Genomic DNA, 25,010 nt, shown 5'->3' with positions numbered 1-25,010 from the left:
TTGAAAGCAAGAAAGGGAAAAGACCACAATTACACACTAAACTAAAGATTACAAGCTGCTTCCATGCATTATGCATCTCAAAGTGGAGTAAAAGCTTCAGAAAATTTTATTCTCAATTATTTCAGTATGTTAGATATCAGCTAAATATACCAAATTATCTTATTTACTTTTTATTCCAGGACATTATTATTGCGACAGAGATATGAAAGTTTAATATTTTGCACCTCATTTAATAGTTTTTTTCAATAGAGTATTAGCTTGTGCAATACAGATGAAACTAGCTGGGGGGTAAAAGTTATTTGGATTCTTTTTTTTTTTATTTATCTTAGTTTAGATTTAACCGTTGAATGTAAGCTGTTGGCATTGCGGTTGTAAGAATATTTTGTGATTTGTTGTTGTTATTTCAGAACATTAGATATCAGCAGTTGTCATAGAGATGTGACAGGAGTAGGCGTGAAGGCATTGGGATTCTGTTCTAGTCTTACAACATTAGATATTAGTTATCTATACAAGGTTAGTATATGTCATCATATACCAGTTGTTACCACTGTATTTGTCACATGAAGCTTTTTCATTATAATGACTGACAAAAGATTTATCATTAATTATCTTGGGCCTTCAACAATGAATTTAACCCATATTGCATAGTCAAATAAAATAGGTTCCAAAAATTACAAATATAGAACAATTTAAAGGAGACAACACCCTGATTTATGTACAAAATAATGAAAGAAAAACAAATATGATATACAGCAACAAACGACAACCACAGAATTACAGACTTCAGACAGACACACACAAACTGTGGCAGGGATAAACTAGTTTGAAGGCATGCCAACATTCCTCTTGTTGAAGGCTTTACAGTGACTTTGAGATGAAGAACAGCAATAAAAGCTCTGTCATTTTGTTTTTGTGTGTTATTTGCATGTACTGATTTAGTGTCATTGATGGAAACCCTGTTTTTCTATTACTGTAGATTCATTATTATTCGTTGGATACCAATTTTTAGTGGATTTCATGGGTACAGGGAAACCACAAATAAATGTTCTACCAATTGCAAATTTGCTTTATGATTAAATGCAGACTTTTGGAAAAACACGAAATCAAATATCAAGGAAAATGCAATCCACGAAAATTGGTACCCACAAAAATAAATGAACCCACAGTAAACTAAGTCTTCAATACTTCTTATTTCCATCTATATTTAAATTTCTCTTCATGATAAATATTACTGTTTTCCTTGTAGGTAGATGACGAAAGTATACAAGTGTTATCTAGAAATGGTAGACTGAGATCTCTGACAGCCAGAGCCTGTTCTGGACTGACAGACAGTGGTTAGTATCTAAGTTAAGCTACAATAAAGCATTGGAATTTAGGTTTTAATAGATATTTTGATTGACCTTATTGTTGCATAGTTGTCACATTGGCAATCATAAAAATTCTATTTTTTATATATTTTATAATTTCAGCATTTGAAGATCTTGCATGTCTTTGTCCTAACTTGGAGTCATTGGATGTCAGTGGGTGTCTGGATATTACTAATCATACAGTCACTTCATTTCTTGAGTCACCAGTTTCTGATCAGGATAAGAAATTAATGCTTTGTATTGGAGGTAAGTAAAATTCAGTAGACTAGACAATATGAAATGTGAAATTATTTAAATGATCATCAGGAAATGATAAAGAAGACAAACCTTCATCATCATCCTTCAATCCAACTGTTTGTATATCCTGAAGCACTTATAAAACACAATGAAAGCAAAAGCCTTAACAACAAAAAATATATCGAAAACACAAGGAAATTTTACAATTAAAGTATCTGGTAAGCATGCTAAAAATTATCATCTATTTGTAGGTACAAGTGTAGTAGAAGAAGATCTTGATTTGAATCATCCATATATAACTTTCTGTGTTCATGACTTATCTCAGAACTACCTCAGGGCTGATACAGGAATTATTCTCCCTGATCCAGGTAAGACTTGTTTTTGTACATGACTTATTTCAGAACTACCTCAGGGATGATACAGGAATTATTCTCCCTGATCCAGGTAAGGACTACATGACTTATCTCAGATCTCAACTACCTCAGGGCTGATACAGGAATTATTCTCCCTGATCCAGGTAAGGCTTACATGACTTATCTCAGAACTACCTCAGAGCTGATACAGGAATTATTCTCCCTGATCTAGGTAAGGCTTACATGACTTATCTAAGAACTACCTCAGGGCTGATACAGGAATTATTCTCCCTGATCCAGGTAAGGCTTACTTGACTTATATAAGAACTATCTCAGGGCTGATACAGGAATTATTCTCCCTGATCCAGGTGAGGCTTACATGACTTATCTCAGAACTACCCCAGAGCTGATACAGGAATTATTCTCCCTGATGCAGGTAAGACTTACATGACTTATCTCAGAATTACCTCAGAGCTGATACAAGAATTATTCTCCCTGATCCAGGTAAGGCTTGTTTTTCTTCTTGACTCACCATGGAATAACCTCTTAGCTCATAGGAAATATTATTTTTTAAGAAGGTAAATTATTTCTTTATTATATTACTTTCTATTTACTTTTTTATGGGTTTTGTGTGTACAAGTGACCACAAATTCTGGTTTTGTTTGCAGAGACCAAAACCTCAAAATCAAATATCCACGAAAAATTAAAGTTTTCCCCATTACACTCAAATTGTCCCCAGTACCCACAAAAATAAATGAATTCACTGTAGTTTTCTCATTGGCAAGCATACCACATATTTTTATAAGACAAGGGAGATAATTTACTCAATTTCATGGCACAGGGGGAGATAATTTTTAAATGCAATGAATTGCATTGACATCAATAATTTTAAGAAAAGACAATGCTCACATTTATGTTAGTCTTCATATACTATCAACATAAAAAAAAAATCACTTTTGAAGTTTTTTTCTTCAAATTACTGTAAAGTTGTTATGCACATGACATCAGACGATCAAGCTCAAGATGATTGTAACCCGCCATAATACCAATTTTAACCTTGGCTAAGCTTTGGCTGGCAATGTTTCTTGTCACCCTCTCAGCTATGTGCATTTTCAGGGGGTTCATCAATGCACATTTTATTAATCATTGTGATTAAGGGTGCTGTCTTTTGCCTTCTCTCATTTACGTTTTACTGTTTGTATATTTTTCATTTTGTAGAAATATATTTAGAGTAGGGATAGTATTAAGATCAAAATTGGTAACACAAAATGAATTATAAATATTTATTTCACAGATCCAGATACAGATTCAGAAGATGATGAAAACAGTGAGAATAAACCAGTGTCTGTATCAGTGGTGGCTGCTGGTGCTGAAATGGACAATGGTTGGGAGGAGTCAGAATATGACATGTATTGTAATGACGATGACCTTCTGTATGGAGATGATCCTTTAGAAATGGAACGGTTTGAGTTTTCATGAATAAAGATGATCTTTTGTATGGAGATGATCCTTTAGAAATGGAACAGTTTGAGTTTTCATGAAAGAATATGAAAGGTTTGAGATTTCATGAATGACTTTTTCGCACAAAAACACAAATGGAATACCTACAAACAGATCGATGATAGAATTGACTTCTTTAGATTAAAGTTGCAGTCTTCAGTGAAAATTTTAGTGAGAGAAACTCTTAAAATAAAATTGAATGCAGTTTATGTAAATGTTTCAATTGAATTTGAAATTTAAAAACAAAAAGGCAATTTAAAAGGAATGTAGAACATTACTAAGTTGGACAGATAGTAAAATCATGTATGAACCATAGTCATAATTACTGGTAAAGAATTTAAAGCTGTTTGAAAATATTATCAAAATGACTGCAGCACTGGTTAAAATTCTTTATAAATAGGAACATTGTGTCATCATCAAAACATAATCATTAAACTTTGAAAATGAGAGAGTTGTAGTTGATATCTGAAGATCTTGTGATTCTCTTCAAATAAAAATGCAAACAAAATACCAGTAATTTCTCAACTATTGTCCCAAGTCTGTAGAGTACCAATGTCTGTGCATGTTAAAGAACAATTGCAACAACTGCAATCGATGAAAAATATTGCAGAGCCAAATTTATTATCAGACCCAACTGTTTACATGCCCTCATCCTTTTACTGCAATTCAAGTATCCTTTCTTCAAGCTTTTATTCTTCATGATAAAATACTGTATAATAAGTTCCCATTATAATAGTCTATTAAATACTGGTCACTGGACATAATACATCACACATAGTCATTTGCTTGCCAACATTTACAAAACACAAAGCCTTATAAAAAAATAATTGTATGGTCTAAACCAACCGCTTTGTTTCCATTATATAACTGGGAAATGAAAGAAGTCCTGGTCATATGAAATTTGTTCACATATTCACATCTATCTGTTGATGTCCCGGCTAATCAGATGTTAGAAATACTGGAGTTCAGAAATTATTTGCTGTATAACCCAAGGATGAACATCCAAACTATTAAACCAATTCGCTTTTTCAGAATCTAATGCATTCTGGGTAATATTTTCAAAAGTGTACACCAAAACGTCGTGATTGGTTAGAAACGTTTTAAATAATGGAAATTCAACCAATGACATAACATTATTTTCATTTTGGGGTATGAACAATGAAATTACTCATAGTCCTTTAGATTCTGAAACGGCCAATTTGTCCAATTCCAACTGATTAAGAGTCAAAATAAAAATAAGATTTCTATACTGGTTTATTTCAGGATTAAAATTGTACAAAGAATCAAAAATGATTTAACAAATAAAAATAAATATGTAACAAAAGCTTCTAAAGTTAAATCTAATCAACTTCTATTCCCCTTCCCCTCAAACTCATGGTTGATATTAGGACCATATTAAATTAACTTTTTTAAAGTTTTAACTGGAATTATTTCTATAGCTTTGAATGTTTTGATACTTGCAATAGTGTTGAGCTTACTCAGACAACGAAACAAAAAAAACTTCTTGCATAATATGCTATGATCTAACCATTAATACTTCATACTTGATAAACGTTTAATAAAAATAGTTCTTATGTTAAATCTTTTAACATGTTTAAGTAAGACACGTATATAGAACTTTCTTACTAACTTGTACATGTAATTACTTTAAAATTATTATGATGTTGTCATAAGGCAAGTGTTATTAAAGACTCTGCTTTTTGTTGTTTAGAAACAATTCCAAATACCATTTAATCAGTTTAACTGTATGTAAAACTCTAGTAATATCCTTAGATAACTCTGGCATTATTGATATCTAGATTCTAGATTCGAAAATGAAATAAAATAATCAATTTAATTTGGTCCAATATGTTTTATCACATTCATTCTCCTATCACCAGGACAAAGACAAAGGAAAGCCATAAAAAATAAAGACATAGTTAATATAAAAAGCAAAGTTTCAGAAAGATAGAGGTATACAAAACAGCATGGTTCAATTATTCAACGACAATTGCAGATATATTCTTGTTGTAAATATTATGCAAGTACTTTTGATTATCTATAGACTTTTAGTAACATAGAAATTTGTTAATAGACCTCTTGTTACTTTACAATAATTTCCAACAAATTCTTCCAAGATATGCCAAAATAATTTGATATAAGCAATCAAATTTTTACCATTGAATTGGTATAAATTTTGATAATATATTTGGTTTACGTAAAAAAAAAAAAAATTAAAAATAAAAGAGAATTTAAGTGAAAAAAGTTATATATGTTTATAAAAATGGCACTACATTAATATGAAACTTAAAGCTTGTTGAGACGAAAAAATATAAGGTTTCGAAAAAGGTAAAGATAATGAGGACACTGTTCCTAGTAATTGCATTTTATAAATAACATAATGTCGAAAATCACAACTATAACAACTCCTCTAAGTGTGTCCCCAGATTTTATCTCTACCTTTGCACAAAAAATATCAGCATTAAACATTTAACTAGCTGTCGGTGATTGTAAGCTCTCAAAATTTATCTCTAGTATAATGAATATGAAAATTTAAAACTGTGAAGATCTAACACTCACTATGTGATTCCAAACTGTGAAAAAAGACTAATATTACACTTCTCTTCATTGTCAAGTGAATTATGCATGATCAAAAGAATGTTATATAAAAATTAATAAAAATATAATCTACAAGCCAGCTGAAATTTAGGCTACATGCAAAATGTAAACTGCACATAAAGAGTAAGTACATTGTAGATACATAATTAAAAGTTGTCAAAACTAAAACTCATTATAATTTAAAAATGTATGTAAACAAAAAACTGGTGTATATTAAAATATCATAGTTTTATTTTAATATGTTATTTTTATATAAGTTCACACAGTCTCACACCTAAGTATCTGTAACATTAAAATTGTTAAGTTACTTAAACATGTTAAATGTATGTCAAATATTTCATCATTTCAGTTTGGAATTTAATTTTTTTTCACATGCAGAAAATCTAAGGAAGAATTTTCAAAAATTTGTATAATTTTTTTTAATTTGAAGTGCATTTACCACTCATAGTTTCAAAATTTAGCAAATTTAAGTGCATATGGCAGTATGAAACAGCACTTAATGATCATAATGTCTTAAAACTGGCACAGAAATTTCCTAACTCCTCTTCAAAGTTCTCAGGTTAAACAGGTAATATCTTATACTATATAGTGACAGAATAATATAATTTGCATTACATAGTAAATTTGCTAGTTTCTAATTTCTATAGGCAGTTATTATTGCTAATATCCATTATATCTTAGAGGTGGAAAATGGTCAAATCTTGCTGGCTCCTCGTAGTTTGGTGGGTTGTATAAGCCCCATTTTGGTGGTGGTATTTCCATTGGGAATGGTCGAGGATAAGAGAATGTTCCCATGTAGGCCTTATTATGTGGCATGGGTCTCTGTACAGCTTTGTGCATGACCTCATTATTGTTAGGGATAAAGTCATCATGTACTCGGCTTGTTGGTTTTGATGGTCTCTCATAATGCCAGTTTATATTTTTGTAATCCACTGAAAAAATAATGAAGAAAATTATATTTTTGTAATCCACTGAAAAAGTAATGAAGAAAATTATATGTTTAAGTCATAGTGTTTAAAGTTTTTATAAACTAAAATTTGAAACCATGAACATTTCATTAAATAGTCATTACACCAGTAATTCCTGGTTTAAATGGTCTTTTTGGCTTTATCATTTCCTGAACATGAACACCCTATTCTGATCACAATTGGATTTTATTAATTTTAGTTGATGTCTTATTTATGTATACACCTGTTCTTCTTTTAAATTTATTGGTACCTGTATCAAATAACTGCTTTAAACAGTAGTGATATATACATTACATGTATGGTTGTTGAACATCATAAGATTCCAAAGTCAAAATGTTACAAATCTTTTCAATTGTAGCCATTATAATCATGATAATAGTACATTTAGTGTATACCTCTTCTGGTTGTATTAGTTTGTCTGTTGTACCAATCAGGGTGTCTTGAGGTAGATCGTTTGGCATACCAGTCTGGATGTTCGGCACTCCATTTTCTCCAACCAGCCTAAAAGTATTTAAACATAGAACTAAGCATACATTATTTTATTGTCAAGAGTATTTTTATTAGCAAACCAGTTTTAAAGGATTTAGGTATATCCCATTGGTCTTATGTTTTTCAGATTTCTAAAACAGCAATACAATACTAATTTGAAGCCTGAAAAAACTTTGAGAAAATACAATGTCATCAAGTTCATATTCCAGAGAAATATAACATGAAGTTTTTCTCATTTTTTCAGGTTATATTTATGGTTGTCATAATAATTTATTTTTCATGATGTACATGCATTTCATTATTAAAGACTTTAGTGGATAGTTGTCTCATTGGAAATCATACCATATTTCCTTCTTTTGATAATAAAACTTCCTCCTGCGGAACAAAGGAAAACTTGTGTTCACCTAAACAGCAAGGTCACAATTGAACAATGAATAATTCATTGCATATCATTAATGTAATATGTTATGGTTGTGATATATAATCTTATTTGAAACTAGTGAACTAAAGCAACCTTTAATATCATTATGTGTACCATATATAATATCTTAACACTTGAAACATGCAAAGCCTATTACTACATCATACATGTTGAATCCCCCCCTTTCCTGTTAATATGAGTGTTTCCTTACTTCAAGGTAATTGATATATATAAAACCAGCATACTGTAAAAAAATTGTGATTTTGTGCATTAGCAGTGAAAATACATATTTTTTTAAAACATGCAATGTAAACTTATACTGAACATTCAAGCAGCTTAACATGGCTGTCATTATCATATATCTTAACTTCATGCTTTTCAATAAACTCTTAACGAAGAGCAGCCATGTCACTAAAGTACATACCAAGATTTTCTTCACTGTAAAATAACTAATTCTTAAAATAGATGACATTAACATGGAAAGTGAAGACACACAATGCAAGGATCCTTTTTTCTGCAGTTTTATATTTCATAAGAAATGTTTTCTAACAATTTAATTATACAAGTTTCTGGTGAATTAAAATTAAAGTGAAATATTGAACCTGTGACCTCTGTGTACATGTACATTAATGATTTGTTTACATTTAGTTTGATATACTGTGAACCCATAAATATATGATAACACATAATAGTAAAAATATATACATTTACACATTTCCTTAATGATGCTAAAAAAAAAACCAACCGAAAATCTCTCCAAAAGACCCATTACGGAAAATTTAAACATATTGTGAAATTTTGTAAGATTTATTTTGACATGTTATACCACTTAAAACTAACTAGACATAATTTATAATCTTTAATACCTGAGCAACATCTGGATGACTACTGTGGTACACAGACCATTCATTTAACTTAGGTTGCCTGAAATTATACACAAGAAAATAAATTTAAAATACCTCTTCAAATAATATTGACTGTATTTCTACTCTGTTCTTTCAAGTTGTCTTTTAAAACAGATTTTTTTTAATTTATGAATTAGTGGTAAACTTATGATTGTTATTTCTTTTTAACAATACTCCTAATCCCCATTTGGAACTCTGTCCCGGTTGACTCAAGATGCCCTGCTTGAACTTGACGTCTATTGATACTACAATCACTTTTCCATTGTGCTGTTAGATATTTTGTATTATAGCGTCAAAATTGTAGTGAATGGTTAACTCACATGGGTACTCTGACAAGGTAAAAGACTAAATAATTAATAATTCCTAGGAAGGCGTCCCAGAAAGAAAAAAATAGCCTTGCCAGACATCATAATTATTTGGACTAACATGGTACAAATGTAGCTACATTTTAGTATAGCAGGTAGGGGCATCATAGTGCAATCTATACCTAGATATTTAACGAAGTCATTTAAAGTAACCCGACTGAAAGTCTAACACTTTTCACTATGACTATGTGCCGTTCTTATATAATAGTCCGTTAATTTTTGTCATGCAAGACAGGGACTTTCTATACTATTTTTTGTATCATAGTCTATAGATTTTAAAGTCCTTATGCAAAACATACGATTTTTTAACAATAGAGGTGCGATTTTAAAGATAATAAATCTTCAAGTAGTGTTGTCCTAAACATTCTTTTGTTAAAATTGATGCTAAGACCGTATTCTCTGTATGCTTACCATTGCTTAGGGAGTTTGGCAGGCGTTGATAAAAACTGTTGTGCTGCTGCCATCGTATATTATGTGTCCCTTGTGTGACTGAAAAAATATATATGCCTTTCTCTTTTTAGAGTTAAGAATAAATAATTTCGTTAAAATGTTTCTTTGTGTATAAATAATAAGTTGCAGCCCCCCACCCGATAAGTCCTTCAACGTTTCAGAAATCTGTTCCTTGAATGTCGTAAGCGATAGTAGCGATCACTTGGCAACGTTTGTAAATAGTTTGCTTGGTAACCATTTCTCTGTCGCTTAAACCCTTAAGAAAATTCTGTATTTATTTATTTCAAATATCAAATTCATTATTTTATTTTAAACAATTTGAATCACAAATAACTTGAAATACTTATAGTAATCTATATATAGTTGATTAAAGTAGTTAAATAAAACTAATCTACTACCCGTAACGGGCACCTATTTATTGTGTGTGGTGTAAGCGACAATATCGGATTTGTTATTATTTTGGAAACTTCTATCTGTCTATCAGGGCCTGACATACTTACCAAAATGGCAATGGCAGATACTTTATTCTTTAACGGGAAACAGGATAAATACCCGTACCATGTCAACTATCCTCCGAACGTCCCTAAATATCCAAGTTCTCAAGAAATGTTCCGGTAAGTTGAACCGCATCTTATAATTTTCTTTTAAAAATTCATTACATGGACACAATTTACCGTATTCTCTTTTCCACCGTGACAACAGACATTATATCTGATTTTTAAAAAGAATTATTTATGTTTCACTTTTTATGCCCAATTTATGTGCGTTATGTTTTTCGGCCGGTCTGTGCGTCCGTCGTTCGTTTGTCCGCTTCAGGTTTAAGTTTTTCAGTGGTTATGGTAGTTTTTGACTAAGTTGAAGTCCAATCAACTTGAAACTTTGTACACATGTTCCATATGCTATGATTTTTCTAAATTGAATGCCAAATTAGAATGATGACCCTCAATTACACGGTCCACTAAATATAGAAAATGATAGTGCGAATAGGGGGCCGTGTACTAATTTAAGGACACGTTGTTTGATTCCATCAGCACTCTAAAAATTTGTTAAAATGTGTTATTATTTAAAAGTTTGAAAGCCGGTAAATTTCAACTGAAACCATGAAAGATGGTTAGTATAATCATGTCACAGAAGTTAAGCATCATCAAACATAAACATGATAGACCTATAACTGCAGGTGTCTGTCGTATATGCCAAATTATAATAGCTCGAGCAAGTTTCAAATGATTCAGTCTTGTTCCAAATATAAAAGTACATTGTAATTGTTGAATTCGACAATCTGCCCTTTTAACGCAACCAAGTTAAATTTATGATTTTAGGAAATGTCAAGTAATTATGGTAAGGTATATAAATTTGCATGACGAAGTTACATCAGTACACATGTATATATTTTTTCTAGTCACAGTGGAGTTAGTTTATAATGCATGGCAATCTTGGCAACCAGACTGTAATGTCATAGACAAAAACGTTTATCTAGTTCTAAACTAATTACAAAAATGTATTGTGTAATCATTGAATATGACTGTTGTACTAATTATTTGCATGGTGATATAACACGTTTATTAATACGGTGGACTTCTGATGATAAGGATTGATTGTCACATTGACATTCATTGTTGTTCTGTCGTAGTTATACTCTTTAGTTTTTGAAATGTATATAATGGTACCTTGGAATTATTAATTTGTAAAAGGCTCTAGTCATTCATATAAACGATCAATTTCTCTATCAAGCAGAATGAGATTCTTAGATATAGGAAGATGTGGTGTGAGTGCCAATGAGACAACTCTCCATCCAAATAACAATTTAAAAAGTAAACCATTATAGTTTAAAGTACGGCCTTCAACACGGAGCCTTGGCTCACACCGAACAACAAGCTATAAAGGGCCCCAAAATTTCGAGTGTAAAACCATTCAAACGGGAAAACCAACGGTCTAATCTATATAAACAAAACGAGAAACGAGAAACACGTATATATATTACATAAACAAACGACAACTACTGTACATCAGATTCCTGACTTAGGACAGGTGCAAACATTTCAAGTTTGCAGCGCGATTAAACGTTTTAATGGATCCAAACCTTCTCCCTTTTTCTGAAACAATAGCAAAACATCTTGACTATCTTCTTTCGAAATTACGATTGTTATTACACAACTTCGATTCTTATATTCATCACCAGTGACAAGTTAAATCTATAGTCAGAGATTCTGAATAACGAATATGGAAGTATATATACTGCAGTGAATGCAAGTTGAACATGGAAAACCAATTTATGTTGTCTAATTCAAATTGACTTCATAAATTGTAACTATTCTCTTCATATGCGTAACTATTCTCTTCATATGCGTAAGTACTAACTATTCTCTTCATGCGTAACTATAAACTCTTCATGCGTAACTATTCTCTTCATACATAGATTATCAGATTCAGATTATCTTGCATACATGAGATTGTCGTTTTCTTCGGATTTTTAATCATGATTTTAGACAACTGAAGCAGAATTAATAAAAATCGATCATCAAATCTATTCGAACATTTTAAGAAAGAACATTATATTATAAGAATGAAAATCTACCATCTTAGAAGGCTGAACTTGCGGCAAATTCAAATTCCACTGCAAATACATGTAAGGGGATGCAACCGACTCTGTACTTGCACAATTCAAGATTTATTTTGGTATAATGCATGTACAAGTACGCTCGGTGAAGAAAGTTACATACATTTTGTATAATATTCTAAATGTGTTTCAACATTAAAACAAAACTATGGTAAATGACAAAAAGAGAAGACAACGTATTCTAGACTAAGTATAAAATGCAGACGATAATAGATACTTCTTGGTGAATATTCACGATTGATCAGTTCATGGAAGTTATATTGAATATTACTTCCATGGTCAGTTGTAAGTGTAGGTCTCCAGTCATGGAATGGAAGCCGGGTTTTAGTCATCTCCTGGGGAATGGAACGTAACCCTTGGCTAGCAAAGACGTGGATTAGTAAAATTTCATAAAAATCCACGAAGGCAAAACTTGATTTAAAATCATGGTCCATATACGGTTACAGGGAGGATGAGCCGATGATGATAAAAAAAAAATTTCAGTTTTTCGTTATAGCTTCATAAATTAAGTTCACTGCAGTTTTCATATTATTGCATGACATGCTTTTCACTCAAATAATAACAACCACAAATGCATTAAAAATATGAAAGTAATTGAATAAGTCTTGAAAGACGTAATATTTGTTTTAAAAAAATGATTAGTAAGATCATCCAGAATCTGTCCTGATATATATATATAAATCATGTACAAATGAATGTTCAAATGCATGCAATACAGCTTCAATTAAACTAATAATGAGAACGGGGGGGGGGGGGGGGGGTAAAAGAGTCCGCAACCCGACCAAAGAGCAAAAATACAGGCAAAGGTCGCCAGTAGGTCTTAACTTAGCAAAAAATCCCGCAACTGGAGACGGGCTTCAACTGACCCTTTACCTAAACAAAAATGTTTACTAGTTGAGCGAAAATAGGCGCCACACTATAAACCTTGAAACATATAAGTGACCTCAAATTTGAAAAAAATACACAAGACTTACAAAGGCCACAGGCTCCTGACTTGGGGGAAAGGCGCAAAATTGCGGCTTTATGCATTAACTTGCAACTTGCATTGACATTTATTTTGTTTTGTTTTTACAGACGGGAAGTTCCTGAAAAATATACCAGGATAATCGGAAGAAAGTCGACACAGGTAAATTTGAAGGACTTTGCGGTTAAAGCAATTCACTACGGTCAATATATCATATATATAGCGAGGGTCCGTATTTCTTTATTAAAATGAGGGGTTGTTTGTTATAAAAGTTAAGAAGATGTATATTTTACAATCTTATTTAAGTTTTTATTAGGCAACGATACCATACTTTGTCAAACATTAATGAAATGTTACCAAACTTGAACAGAAGCTATTTCTTGATCAGAAGACATAACCCAAAGCAAATTGTTTCGTATTCTTTTTGGGTAAAGGACTTCGTTTTCCTTTGAGTTTAAAAATATATGTACGTGTAAAGACTATCCAAGGTTAAAAATAATCATACCTTTCCATGGATAGAAACAAGTGCCTGTGGCACACTTATATGTGCAGGCAGGCATCGAAAGCGAGACACTATACAATTTATACAAACTTTTGTTACTAGAAGAGTATCTCATTTTTTAGTTGGGATCTTTTTTTATTTTGTCTTGGAAGAAATAATGTTTTGCCAAATAATTCCAATCGATCTGAAATCCGACACTGTTAGCAAAATCAAACTGTTTCACAATTCATTTACTTTTCAGCATTGGACTGACAAATGGTACGATTCTGGATACCCAACCCTTAGAAGGGAAGAATTACCCAAAGTAGCTGATCGACACGAGCCTTGCAACCAGCCCTGGCAATACCAACTAGGCGTGTCAGCCGTGCCGAAGTGGTCAAAAGAGGGGAAGGATTGGCCTGTCTCTTCTAGCTACCTTAAACAAGGACGACCACCAACAGAAACCACACGCGCCCGTGGCATCAATCGTCTGTCCCTCCCAAAAGAAGAGAATTTCTATCCTTTCTCTAACTATATGACATCGACCTACCGAAAGCCAGTTTATTCCATATTTGGACCTCTACAGAAACGACCAGTATACGGTGTAACACACCAACACAACAGACATGGGTTCATGTCCTTTGAAGACTATTATTAGATACATTCGTTTACAGAACTTTCTATAAACGTTTAAATGATCGCATTTTATCACATAGATGCATTTGTGTTCATTTTGCAATAAATATTTCCATCAAATATATCCAAATCTTGAATACCTTTTTTTTTTTTTTTTTAAACTTTATGTGAATACTTTAAACCATGAATATGACCACTATTCTGTAATTGAGCAAAATCAGTACAATTATGACCTATAGTAGTAATAAATATTTGTTGTAAAAAAAAATAACATAGTGTTGGCAATGCTTTTTCTAATGACCTTGTGTTTAATATATACATTGCGATTTTTAATGGTTAAGTTTGTTATGCTATATATTGTGATATTATTGTTACACATTTATTTTTTGTCAAAACATGCAACTTTTGCGTGGGAAATTGGGTGTTTGTATTTATTTTTTTGACGTTTTTTAGCTTTTGTCAAGGTACTCTTACCATTACTATGATTTTTCTCTTTTTTCAAATTATTATATCATGTCTCCCCAAATCCTCTGGCGTTAATTTTCGTCTTCAATGCTTTCCAAATGTAGGTTAGCTTTGGTTTATATTAAATTTATCAAAAAGCATCAACTTCACGTTTTTGTGCCATATCTCCTTTGAAACAGATTGTATGTTCCATGTTTAATGATTTAATCATTTATAAACAGCTTTTATATCTATGTAGCTTTATGTTACATTTCTAGAAATATACAGTGATTCTTCTTTTTATATGTTTAGCATGTTATGTTTATTCTGCTTGTTACTGTTAAACTATATTTATATGGAATAAAAGTATGCTCACGAATTATTGTGTTCTCTTTGTGAAGGTCATGGGCAACAACTTAAAAATAAAAATAGAATTAACATACTAGGCAAGTGTACACACAATAATGCATGACCAATATGACAACAGTAGATAAAAAGAAATAGAATTTTAAGATGTGTACAAACAATGATACATAACCGAAATATTTAAAAAAATAAATAATCACAGAACAAAACAATAAAATACACTACAATGCAATTTAAAGACAGTACAATACAGAACAATTCAATGCAATACAAAACAAAACAAAACAAAACAAAACAAAACAAAACAAAACAAAACAATACAAATACTATACAATACAATACAATACAAATACAAGTACAATACAGAACAATACAATGCTATACAAAACAAAACAATACAATACAATACAATGCAATTTAAAGACAGTACAATACAATGCTATACAAAACAATACAATACAATGCTATACAAAACAATACAATACAATACAATAATACAATACAATTACAATAGAATACAATACAATTACAAGTTACAATACAATACAATACAATATAATACAATACAATAAATTGCAATACAATGCAAATACAATACAATATACAATACAATACAATACAATACAATTACAATTACAATTACAATTTCTGGATACATGACCATATATCTAGGATAGCAACTGAATTAACGTACTATAGACATGATACATGATGACCCATTACCAATACCAACTCAACACTTTTTCCAATTCAATACAGCAAAACACTATTATTAATACAGGACAACACAACACTGTTATCAACACAGCACAATTTATGGGGTATTAGACTGTCAAGTATAAGAATCTGAATAGGGTCCTCATTTCTTTATTGTTTAACTTTTTAGACAATTTTCTCTATCCCTAATTTATTTCCCCTTTATTCTGCCTTTTGTCTTTTATTGTCTTTTATTCTCCTTTTTCTAAAAAAAAAAACTTAAATCAAATAGTTTGGGGTGGGGGTTGGGAGGTTAAAATTCTGCAAGTTTTGTATATCTAACATCGATTTTTACATGTATCCCTACTGGGGGGGGGGGGGGGGGGGGTCAGTGAAAAAAATATGTGAATTAAGTTTATTTTATCCTACAATGAAGTTTTGATGTCGTCCCAAATGGTATTATTAACTTTTGTTCACCGTGCATGTTTGATCATGTTTGCTTTATAGAGTTTCAAATTTCTTGCATTTATTTAAATACTCCAAAAACTGCAACGATAGCCTTATTTTCAGATCGAGTCGCTAATATTTAAAGATATGAATAAATGCCCAAGGGGTTATTTGAAAATGGAGGAGGATGGGGAAGGGCAGAATTTTTGTATTTTTTAATTTATGTCACAGAATATTTATTTTAATACTCTGTTTTGTGCAATTTATTTATTTTTTATCTTTGCGAGGCCAGGCTATTATTTTTCAAATCACTCCTCCTCAAAATCAAATGCTCGTCCCCTTACAGAAAATATATGTAAAATGTCTATTTTGACCGGTAAAGGCTGGCATTGGCTCATATCTATTTCGACCAAAAATTACGTGTTTATGACGTCATAGTGATAAATACATGTACCATGTCAACACATGAACATGGCCTACAACTACCCACCGAACGTTCCTAAATATCCAAGTTCTCGAGAAATGTTCAGGTAAGTTGAACCGTTAGGTGTTTTTTCGTAAGTATTCATTATATGTACAAACCTCCATTCTCTTCTACACATGTGCTAGTCGCACTGATACAGATTATATCGTGCATGGTTTTGTAATCACGCCAATAGGACTGCAATGTCGAAGCCGAAAAAAGTAATCTGATTCTGAACAACTAATAAATCAGTTGCACATTAATATTAATATTGCTGTATTACTAACCATTTATGATTATGCATATGCATGCATGGTGATTCAAAAAGTGTAATCTTTTTCATAAATCAGACCGTTAGTTTTTTGTGTTAATAGTTTTACATTTTTCCTTTCGGTGCCTTTTATAGCTGCATGACCATGCGGTATTGAATTGCTCATTGTTGAAGGCCCTACGATGACCCATGGTTGTTAACTTCTGTTTAATTTCGTCTCTGGTAGACAGTTGTCTCACTGGCAATCATACAACATCTTATTTTTAATAAAGCTAATGTGCAAATGAAGTCAATACAACTCAAGTGTTATGCCATTTTTGCCATCAGTTGGTCTCCGTCATTATCGTAAGCTTTTTTTAAAGATCTTCTCTGATGCATTTATGTGAAAGTAGGCCTACTCGGACAAAAAATAGTGTATTTGATGTCATTGTTCACTTAAACTAACCAAAGTATGGACTTTTAATTGGTGGTATGACACCTATATGGTATCTTGTGCAACATTTTTAAATAGTTATTTTTTATTATGGTCAGTCTGAAACCAGGGCCGGCATTGCAAACAAAAAGAGCATAGGAGTAAAATTCGGTTTGTGCCTTACTGCCTCTTACATCTAACATATATAAAGCAGTGAGATGAAGTAAAAATTATTTGTATGTCAAGATATATTTTCTTAGTAAATTTAGTTGCAGCCCAATTTTAATTAATTGCTGCAGAAATTATTATTCGTGTCACTGTTTAGGATTTTTTTTGTTACTATATTGAAACTAGTATTATAAATAAAGCGAGATTTTAAAAATCAAAAAGGTTTAGCAAATTAAGTTCTTCTAAATGGTTATTGGAATGTGAACCCAATTAATTAGTTAATTGATTCCTTTATGGGAGTTCTCCAGGAACACTTTTTATTATTTTTTACTTATTCTTTTTTTCGGAAACCGTTGTAGATTGACATTCATTTTGAACAAAAGACCTATTGATATCGAGAAATTTATTAAATGCATGGTAGAAATGTTCAACAAAACAAGACCTACAAATAAGTTGACATAACCGGACATAACCGTCAACTTAATCTCATAGGAGGTATTATGCTTAAAAAACAATAAAAAAAAAGTAGCAAAAGTGACGAACCAACGAAGAATTGCAAGTAAGTCAACATGCATGGCCAAACTGATCAGTCAATTCCTTATTGGAGTTCTTATTCTTTAATGACAATGTTTACATTGTTTAACATTTTTACCTATCATCTTAGACATTATAAAAGATAATTTTAACACTTAAATACAAATCGTGAGTGGTTCCGTGAAACCCTGTGTCTTACCTACCATATCTGTTCTTCAGTTTTGTAAAAGTGTAATGTTAACTTAAAAAGCGAGTTTGTTACTGACTGAAATAACGTGAATCAAATTGAGAATGGGCATAAGGAAATGGAAAATCCTGCACCCAGATGCGTGCTTCAGTTGGCCCCTAAACAATTAACATGTTAGTTCAATTATCGCTTTCGAGACTCGACCAAAATAATCACAATCTTAGATAAAAAGAAAGTTTTTCCGAAATCGTTAATAACTACAAGGAGTGATTGCCCTCCATGATACTTTTCTACCATTTTGTGTTTGGAAAATGAAACCTAAAAGAAAAAGATCAACTAAAAACAACAATAAAGACCGGCAATACATGTGCACATTCCTCTTGTTGTTTTTTTTTTTGTTGTTGTTGCAGAAACTATGAAAAATAAATAGAAACTTCAGAAGACATTTAACCAAACATATAAAACATCATTATCATCATTGATGTAATATCAACAAATCAAAACAGAAGATGAGCGATTCAGGATCTAAGGAGTCTCTTGTTGTTGTTCATGATCTTTATTTTTATTTTTTTTACAGACGGGAAGTTCCTGAAAAATACACGAGGATAATTGGAAGAAAGTCGACACAGGTAACTTTGAATGTGTGTTTTTCTAATTTGATAACACTTCAATTAAACTTTACGTTAGCGACGACAAATTCATTACTGTCCGCTTGCAAATATTACATACATGAGGTCAGGATTGTTGTGATCTCTATTGCTGTATTCGTTCATTTTTACACCATTTTCTCTAATTGTTTTTTTTTATGTGTTACATAATTCAATAAACCTAATCCATGCCAGACCCATATATATTTTACCCGAACATTTTATGAATTGTAGTACTTATACATCAGCCCAGTTATACGTTGACGCAGAAACATGGAATTCCAGATTTGTCGTAGTAGTACAGTTTCCAATTTTATGGTAAATTCTATCGTTCATGCAGACACTAGGTTTGAAACTCATTGATAGTTGGCTTGTTCTCCTCGTTTGTAAAGTATCTAACTTTGTAATACTTGGTAATATTTTTTATCGACTTGCAAATGGAAGATTTAATATATGTAGATCAAAATTATCCTATATTGGTATGAATGAGAGCAATTTCATAGGGACTTGACTACAGATCAGATATACATACATATCCCATTAGTCGTCTATGACCCATTAGTCTATGTTTTATAAATCATTGATTTTTTCAGCACTGGACTGACAAATGGTACGATTCTGGATATCCAACTCTTAGAAGGGAAGAATTACCAAAGCTAACTGATCGACAAGAACCTTGCAACCAGACCTGGCAATACCAGCTAGGCGTGTCAGCCGTGCCAAAGTGGACCAAAGACCGGAAGAATTGGCCCGTCTCTTCCAGCTACCTAAAACAAGGTCGACCACCAGCAGAAACCACACGCGCTTGTGGCATCAACCGTATGTTCCTAACAAAAGAGGAGAATTTCTATCCTTTCTCTAACTATATGACATCGACCTACCGGAAGCCTGTTTATTCCATATTTGGACCTCTACAGAAGCGACCGGTATACGGTGTTACACATCAACATAACAGACATGGTTTCATGTCTTTTGAAGACTATTATTAGATGCACCCGTTTACATTTTTTATGGAGTTAAATGATCGCGTTTTTGTGGCAAATATGCATTTGTTTTCATGTTATTGTGCCTTGTTTCCTTATCAGATCGGATCGAATAAGCGTTATATGTTTAATTACTTGAACATTTACAAACGGCGTTATAGTATGTGTATATTTATGTAGCTACATGTTACATTTTTTTAACTGGTACTCTCTTTTGTATAAGTTAAGTTTAGACTGCTTTTTGCTGTTAAAAATATGTATATTGAATAAAAGTAGGCCTTTGATCTTTGATCATTAAGTTCTGTTTGTAAAGTGTGTAAGCAACAACTTACCACACCAGTGAATGAAGCACAAATGATAAGATACAGTACAACACAATATGTCAATTCCCATTATGGCCATTCAAAGGCTATGACAAAAATGCAATCATTATCAGTTACTTTAACATTTTCAAAGAAGACATGCACATTATCCGGTAAATATTTAGGCATATTAAAAAAAATTAAAACCAGCAAATATGAAGCATAAACAAGCACCTAAATGAAAAACTGCAACATTACACAACTATATTTGACTCTTTAAATGGAAAAGGCTGTTTTAACTAATTATGTTGAAAATCTGTGACACAAAGTGACGATAGATGCGGCATATATATATATATGTACAAATTGTAAAATTTGGAATGGAAATGGGGAATATGCCAAAGAGACAACAACCCGACCAAAGAGCAGATAACAATCGAAGGTCCCAATGGGTTTTCGATGCAGCGAGAAAATTCCGCACTAGAGGTGGGCCTCATCTTGTCCCTGGATAAAAATGTATACCAGTTCAAGGAAAATGGACGCCATATACTAAACTTCTCAACATATAAATAAACTAGAATTTAAAAAAAACACACATATAAGACTAACAAAGGCCAGATGCTTCATAATTGGGACAAGCACAAGAATTCGGCTGGGTTGACGATAGTTGTCATCCCTGTGAGACTATACCACTTTCCCCCATAGCCCTAACGTTAATGCCGCCATCTTGGAGGGAAGAGGGAATTTTCGACATGGGTCAAGTGGTCATTGTTTTAATTAGTAACATAATTAAGTAAATGTTGTGTTTTTAATTAAAAGTTAATTGTGATAATTAATAATATAACTCAGTATATTAATTAAAATTTCCTAATTAAACTTAGTGTTGACCAGTGTCCGAGTCTAATATATTATTCATTTAATATTTTTTACAATAAACATGTGTATGGTCGTTTCAACTGCATTGGTTTAAAGGTTTAATGTTTTGTATCCAGATTAGGTTTGAAGTGTAAATACCTCAAAATATATGTGGGCTTACAAAATAAATAAAATCTGTATAAAATCTGTAAGATATATCATATAATTTATTGTATAAAAATCACAACAACAAAGAATTTCACAAGACCTGTCATTTCTAAACATACATTCTAAAAGCCATATGGTATTGTCTTGTAATCATCAACAGTTTTATAATCTTTACTTTCTGTTTTTGTTATAATTCGGGCGTTCTTCGGGTCTCTCGAAATCTTGTTTTCATCAACAACTGTAATAACATTTTGATCGTTTAAATTTGTCAACATTTCGCGCACGGTATTATAAATTAATGCTTAGAGCATTTTTGTCGAGCCTTCAACTTTTGTTGCAGAAAGCTCGACATAGGGATAGTGAGCCGGCGACGGCGGTGGCGTTAGCTTACTTCTTAAGAGGTTTATATTTTAGAAGGTGAAAGACCTGGATGCTTCATAATTGTATATAAAGATGCCTCATGTTACGAAGTTTCCGTCAGTCACATGTCCAATTAGTCCGAGATTGCTCTGACGTCCGACGGCTGTTTAGCCAGACAAGCTGGGGCCGTGGGACGTCAGAGCTTGTCCCATATCAAAAAGTGGATATTTGTCCACCCAAAATAGATGCGCTACTTCCTCGTTTCTGGAGCCGACTGAAGTCCTTGGAATTATATAAATTGGGCATCAATCTCTTCAGTTTTCATTTATCTCTTCATTTAAGTTTCACCCACCTGCCAAACCTTTAATTTTCTATGTTTTAACATTTTTCACAGAGACCCATGATTTCTCCATTCTGCCTTTCATTTTGAAAGATTATCACGTGACCACGAGAAAACAGTGCAAATGACCATAATATAACACCTTGTTCATTTACGCTGTAAGTTACCCAAATGTCCGAGAGCTGCCGATTGTTATCGTGGTCGGAACTAAATGTTAGTTACCGATCTCCTATAAAGGAGGTGAAAAAACATGGTTGCTTCTAAATGCTATTCATCGATCTCCTATAAAGGAGGTAACAAAATATAAATATTTGCATATTTCAGTCTCGAGGCCACGAAATCTCTCGTAACTTGACATCCATTTGAAAGTGAAAGTCAAAAATGGAGAAATCATGGGTCTCTGTGAAAAATGTTAAAACATAGAAAATTAAAGGTTTGGCAGGTAGGTGAAACTTACATAAATGAAGAGATAAATGAAAACTGAAGAGATTGATGCCCAATTTATATAATTCCAAGGCCCTCAGTCGGCTCCAGAAGCGAGGAAGTAGCGCATCTATTTTGGGTGGGCAAATATCCACTTTTTGATATGGGACAAGCTCTGACGTCCCACGGCCCCAGTTTGTCTGGCTAAACAGCCGTCGGACGTCAGAGTAATCTCGGGCTAATGTCCAATGTCCTTGACCTCATTTTCATGGTTCAGTGACCACTTGAAAAAAAGTTCAGAATTTTTGTAATGTTGAATTCTCTCTTATTATAAGTAATAGGATAACTATATTTGGTATGTGCGTACCTTGCAAGGTCCTCATGCCCGTCAGACAGTTTTCACTTGACCTCGACCTCATTTCATGTATCAATGAACAAGGTTAAGTTTTGGTGGTCAAGTCCATATCTCAGATACTATAAGCAGTAGGGCTAGTATATTTGGTGTATGGAAGGATTGTAAGGTGTACATGTCCAACTGGCAGGTGTCATCTGACCTTCACCTCATTTCATGGTTCAGTGGTTATAGTTAAGTTTTTGTGTTTTGGTCTGTTTTTCTCATACTTTATGCAATAGGTTTACTATATTTGTTGTATGGAATGATTGTAAGATGTACATTTCTAGCGGGCAGATGTCATCTGACCTTTACCTCATGTTCATGGTTCAGTGGTCAAAGTTACGTTTTTGAGTTTTTGTCTTTTTATCTAATATTATATGCCAAGGGTCAACTTTATTTGGTGTATATAAATATATTATGATCTAAATGTCAGTCCCACAGGTTTTATTTGACCATGACATCAATTTCACGGTTCATTGCACAGTGTTAAGTTCTTGTGTTTTGGTCTATTTTTCCTAAACTATAAGTAATAGTTCAACTATATTTGTTGTATGGAAGCATTGTTAGCTGTACATGTCTGCCTGGCATGGTTCATCTGACCTTGACCTCATTTTCATTGTTCATTGGGCTTTGTTTAGCTATCTTGGTTAATGTTAAGTTTATGTAAAAGTTGTAATAAAGCTTTATATTTAGGACCATCAACATAATATCAATTATTAGTAAAGAAGGCGAGACATTTCAGTGTGTGCACACTTGTTATAGTTGAGTGTTATTCCGCGTTCTTTGCATACAGTTCCAATTCCTATGGGATCTGGCTTTTCCAGCTTGAAAGCATTGTTTTAGGGGCCACCGGTAACAAAGTGTGTGATGTTATTAAACGGGACTTCATCTGTTAGATCTCCTAGATAGTCACCAAGTGGAGGTTCCCACTCACCCTCGTTTACAGTTAATATAATTGAATCAGTATCGGGGTACCTGACTCGGGGTCCTAGTTTTTCTAAATAACTGTACAATTTTAATCTAGCTTGAGCTGTTGTGTATGCAACTATTACTACATTAGCTCTTCCAGAAGTTTCACGGAATTTTCCCTTGTTTTTCCATCTTATCTATACCATTTCACTCGTAACAAAGTTAACTCCAGTTACAAAATCTTGATCAATGGTAAAAATATCAAAATAAATTATAGGGTCGGACTCATACTCAACTTGAGGTAAATTTGTCCGTTGTCCCAATTTACACCAGAAGCTGTTCAGCATAAGTTTAGCAATGGAACGGAGGCCAGTGTTCGGTTCTATTTTTGCATAATCCAGTAAGATTCCTTCTTTTTCAAAATAATCTTGAATATATTTCTGTCTATGCTCTCCACTAATACACCAGCTAGGCCAACTACTGGCTTCTTGTTCCATTTTCCAAAGTGTATTGATGTACTAGTATTCCGTGAAGATTCCTCCTGATTTTGATCTTGGATCATATTGCTCAACATCATTGAAGTGCCATGCTTCATAATTTGTATCCACCGCGTATCCCTTTTGCAATGCCATCTTTAACTCGTCTGTTATCCAAGTTACAATAAATGATCGTTCTTCAGGATTGTGCTCATAAGTGGTTTGTTGTTTCAATTCTGTACAAGTTCTCCCCAAGGTAAACATCAGTTTTTTTGTTAATCTTAGCAGGTGACTTCGGAATGTTAAGTTCACGGGGAGGACACACTTTGCATTTGATTAATCCTTCATATGTTTGTAAATCATCAAAGTTTTCTGTCACAACTGTTGGGTTGACCTAATACGGCTTTACCAGTTTTATTGATATGTAAGGTAGCATCATAGTTTTTGCCATGTTCGCCATCGGTAAGTATCCTGTCTGTAGTTCTTTAATTCCAAACATTTTAGGCAATTTTGAGAGTGCCACAGGTAAAAATTTGATCGAGCCAATCATTCTAATATTACATGACGGAACCTCAATCGACATGTTCTTGGCTCCACTTGGAACGATCTTTGGAAGAACACCATTCTAATATAGGTATTGCAGGAGAGGGAATGAAAAGGCATCCTTCGAAATTATGACAGAGAACTGAAGCTCCGTTATTGTCTCCAGAAAAAAGCCATTGACAAAATTCATTCGTAGTATTCTTTCCGCTCATTCTTACCACATTTCTTGCATTTACTATGCTGTGTAACTCCCGGTCTAAACATTCTAGAC

At 32.6% G+C, this 25,010-nt stretch overlaps 4 protein-coding genes across 5 annotated transcripts in view; 3 read left to right on the top strand and 1 right to left on the bottom strand.

Annotated features, from left to right (window-relative positions):
• LOC134727330 (F-box/LRR-repeat protein 2-like) overlaps window positions 1-3,967 on the top strand; it is a 36,668-nt gene extending 32,701 nt beyond the window's left edge. The window contains exons 16-20 of the mRNA XM_063591709.1: window positions 408-513; window positions 1,247-1,334; window positions 1,470-1,613; window positions 1,856-1,972; window positions 3,252-3,967. Of these exons, the coding sequence (XP_063447779.1) occupies window positions 408-513; window positions 1,247-1,334; window positions 1,470-1,613; window positions 1,856-1,972; window positions 3,252-3,436 (640 nt within the window). The 3' untranslated portion in view covers window positions 3,437-3,967. The remainder of the gene's footprint in view (window positions 1-407; window positions 514-1,246; window positions 1,335-1,469; window positions 1,614-1,855; window positions 1,973-3,251) is intronic.
• A 726-nt stretch (window positions 3,968-4,693) lies between these two features.
• LOC134728276 (uncharacterized) lies at window positions 4,694-9,884 on the bottom strand. 2 transcript variants are annotated; one of them, XM_063592824.1, is made up of 4 exons: window positions 9,615-9,884; window positions 8,800-8,857; window positions 7,419-7,524; window positions 4,694-7,026 (listed from the first exon to the last, which is right to left on the bottom strand). In XM_063592824.1, the coding sequence occupies exons 1-4, from the start codon at window positions 9,665-9,667 to the stop codon at window positions 6,716-6,718; spliced, it is 528 nt and encodes a 175-aa protein (XP_063448894.1). In that variant the 5' UTR covers window positions 9,668-9,884; the 3' UTR covers window positions 4,694-6,715. The 2 variants fall into 2 exon arrangements, with proteins under 2 accessions (XP_063448894.1, XP_063448895.1); XM_063592825.1 differs by having other exon boundaries at window positions 4,694-6,987; window positions 9,615-9,876.
• A 179-nt stretch (window positions 9,885-10,063) lies between these two features.
• Window positions 10,064-15,174, top strand: LOC134728275 (uncharacterized). The gene is made up of 3 exons (XM_063592823.1): window positions 10,064-10,267; window positions 13,345-13,396; window positions 13,978-15,174. The coding sequence occupies exons 1-3, from the start codon at window positions 10,158-10,160 to the stop codon at window positions 14,371-14,373; spliced, it is 558 nt and encodes a 185-aa protein (XP_063448893.1). The 5' UTR covers window positions 10,064-10,157; the 3' UTR covers window positions 14,374-15,174.
• A 3,674-nt stretch (window positions 15,175-18,848) lies between these two features.
• Window positions 18,849-20,019, top strand: LOC134727329 (uncharacterized). The gene is made up of 2 exons (XM_063591708.1): window positions 18,849-18,968; window positions 19,580-20,019. Exons 1-2 carry the CDS (start codon window positions 18,849-18,851, stop codon window positions 19,973-19,975), a joined length of 516 nt encoding a protein of 171 aa, XP_063447778.1. The 3' UTR covers window positions 19,976-20,019.
• Window positions 20,020-25,010: the final 4,991 nt, after the last annotated feature.

The sequence above is a fragment of the Mytilus trossulus genome, chromosome 8 (assembly GCF_036588685.1).
Source record: "Mytilus trossulus isolate FHL-02 chromosome 8, PNRI_Mtr1.1.1.hap1, whole genome shotgun sequence".
Lineage (NCBI taxonomy): Eukaryota > Metazoa > Mollusca > Bivalvia > Mytilida > Mytilidae > Mytilus > Mytilus trossulus.
The sequence above is the reverse complement of the archived record's forward strand: the minus strand, read 5'-3'. Positions and strand labels throughout refer to the sequence as shown.

Excerpts from the sequence above, each read along its gene's own strand:
- LOC134727329 (XM_063591708.1), top strand. The coding sequence starts at position 18,849 with ATGAGCGATTCAGGATCTAAGGAGTCTCTTGTTGTTGTTCATGATCTT. Across the intron at positions 18,969-19,579 it reads TTGGAAGAAAGTCGACACAG|CACTGGACTGACAAATGGTA; the intron begins GTAACTTTGAAT and ends TGATTTTTTCAG.
- LOC134728275 (XM_063592823.1), top strand. The coding sequence starts at position 10,158 with ATGGCAATGGCAGATACTTTATTCTTTAACGGGAAACAGGATAAATAC. Across the intron at positions 10,268-13,344 it reads AGTTCTCAAGAAATGTTCCG|ACGGGAAGTTCCTGAAAAAT; the intron begins GTAAGTTGAACC and ends TTGTTTTTACAG. Across the intron at positions 13,397-13,977 it reads TCGGAAGAAAGTCGACACAG|CATTGGACTGACAAATGGTA; the intron begins GTAAATTTGAAG and ends TTTACTTTTCAG.
- LOC134728276 (XM_063592824.1), bottom strand. The coding sequence starts at position 9,667 with ATGGCAGCAGCACAACAGTTTTTATCAACGCCTGCCAAACTCCCTAAG. Across the intron at positions 8,858-9,614 it reads GCCAAACTCCCTAAGCAATG|GCAACCTAAGTTAAATGAAT; the intron begins GTAAGCATACAG and ends GTATAATTTCAG. Across the intron at positions 7,525-8,799 it reads GTCATCCAGATGTTGCTCAG|GCTGGTTGGAGAAAATGGAG; the intron begins GTATTAAAGATT and ends AAATACTTTTAG.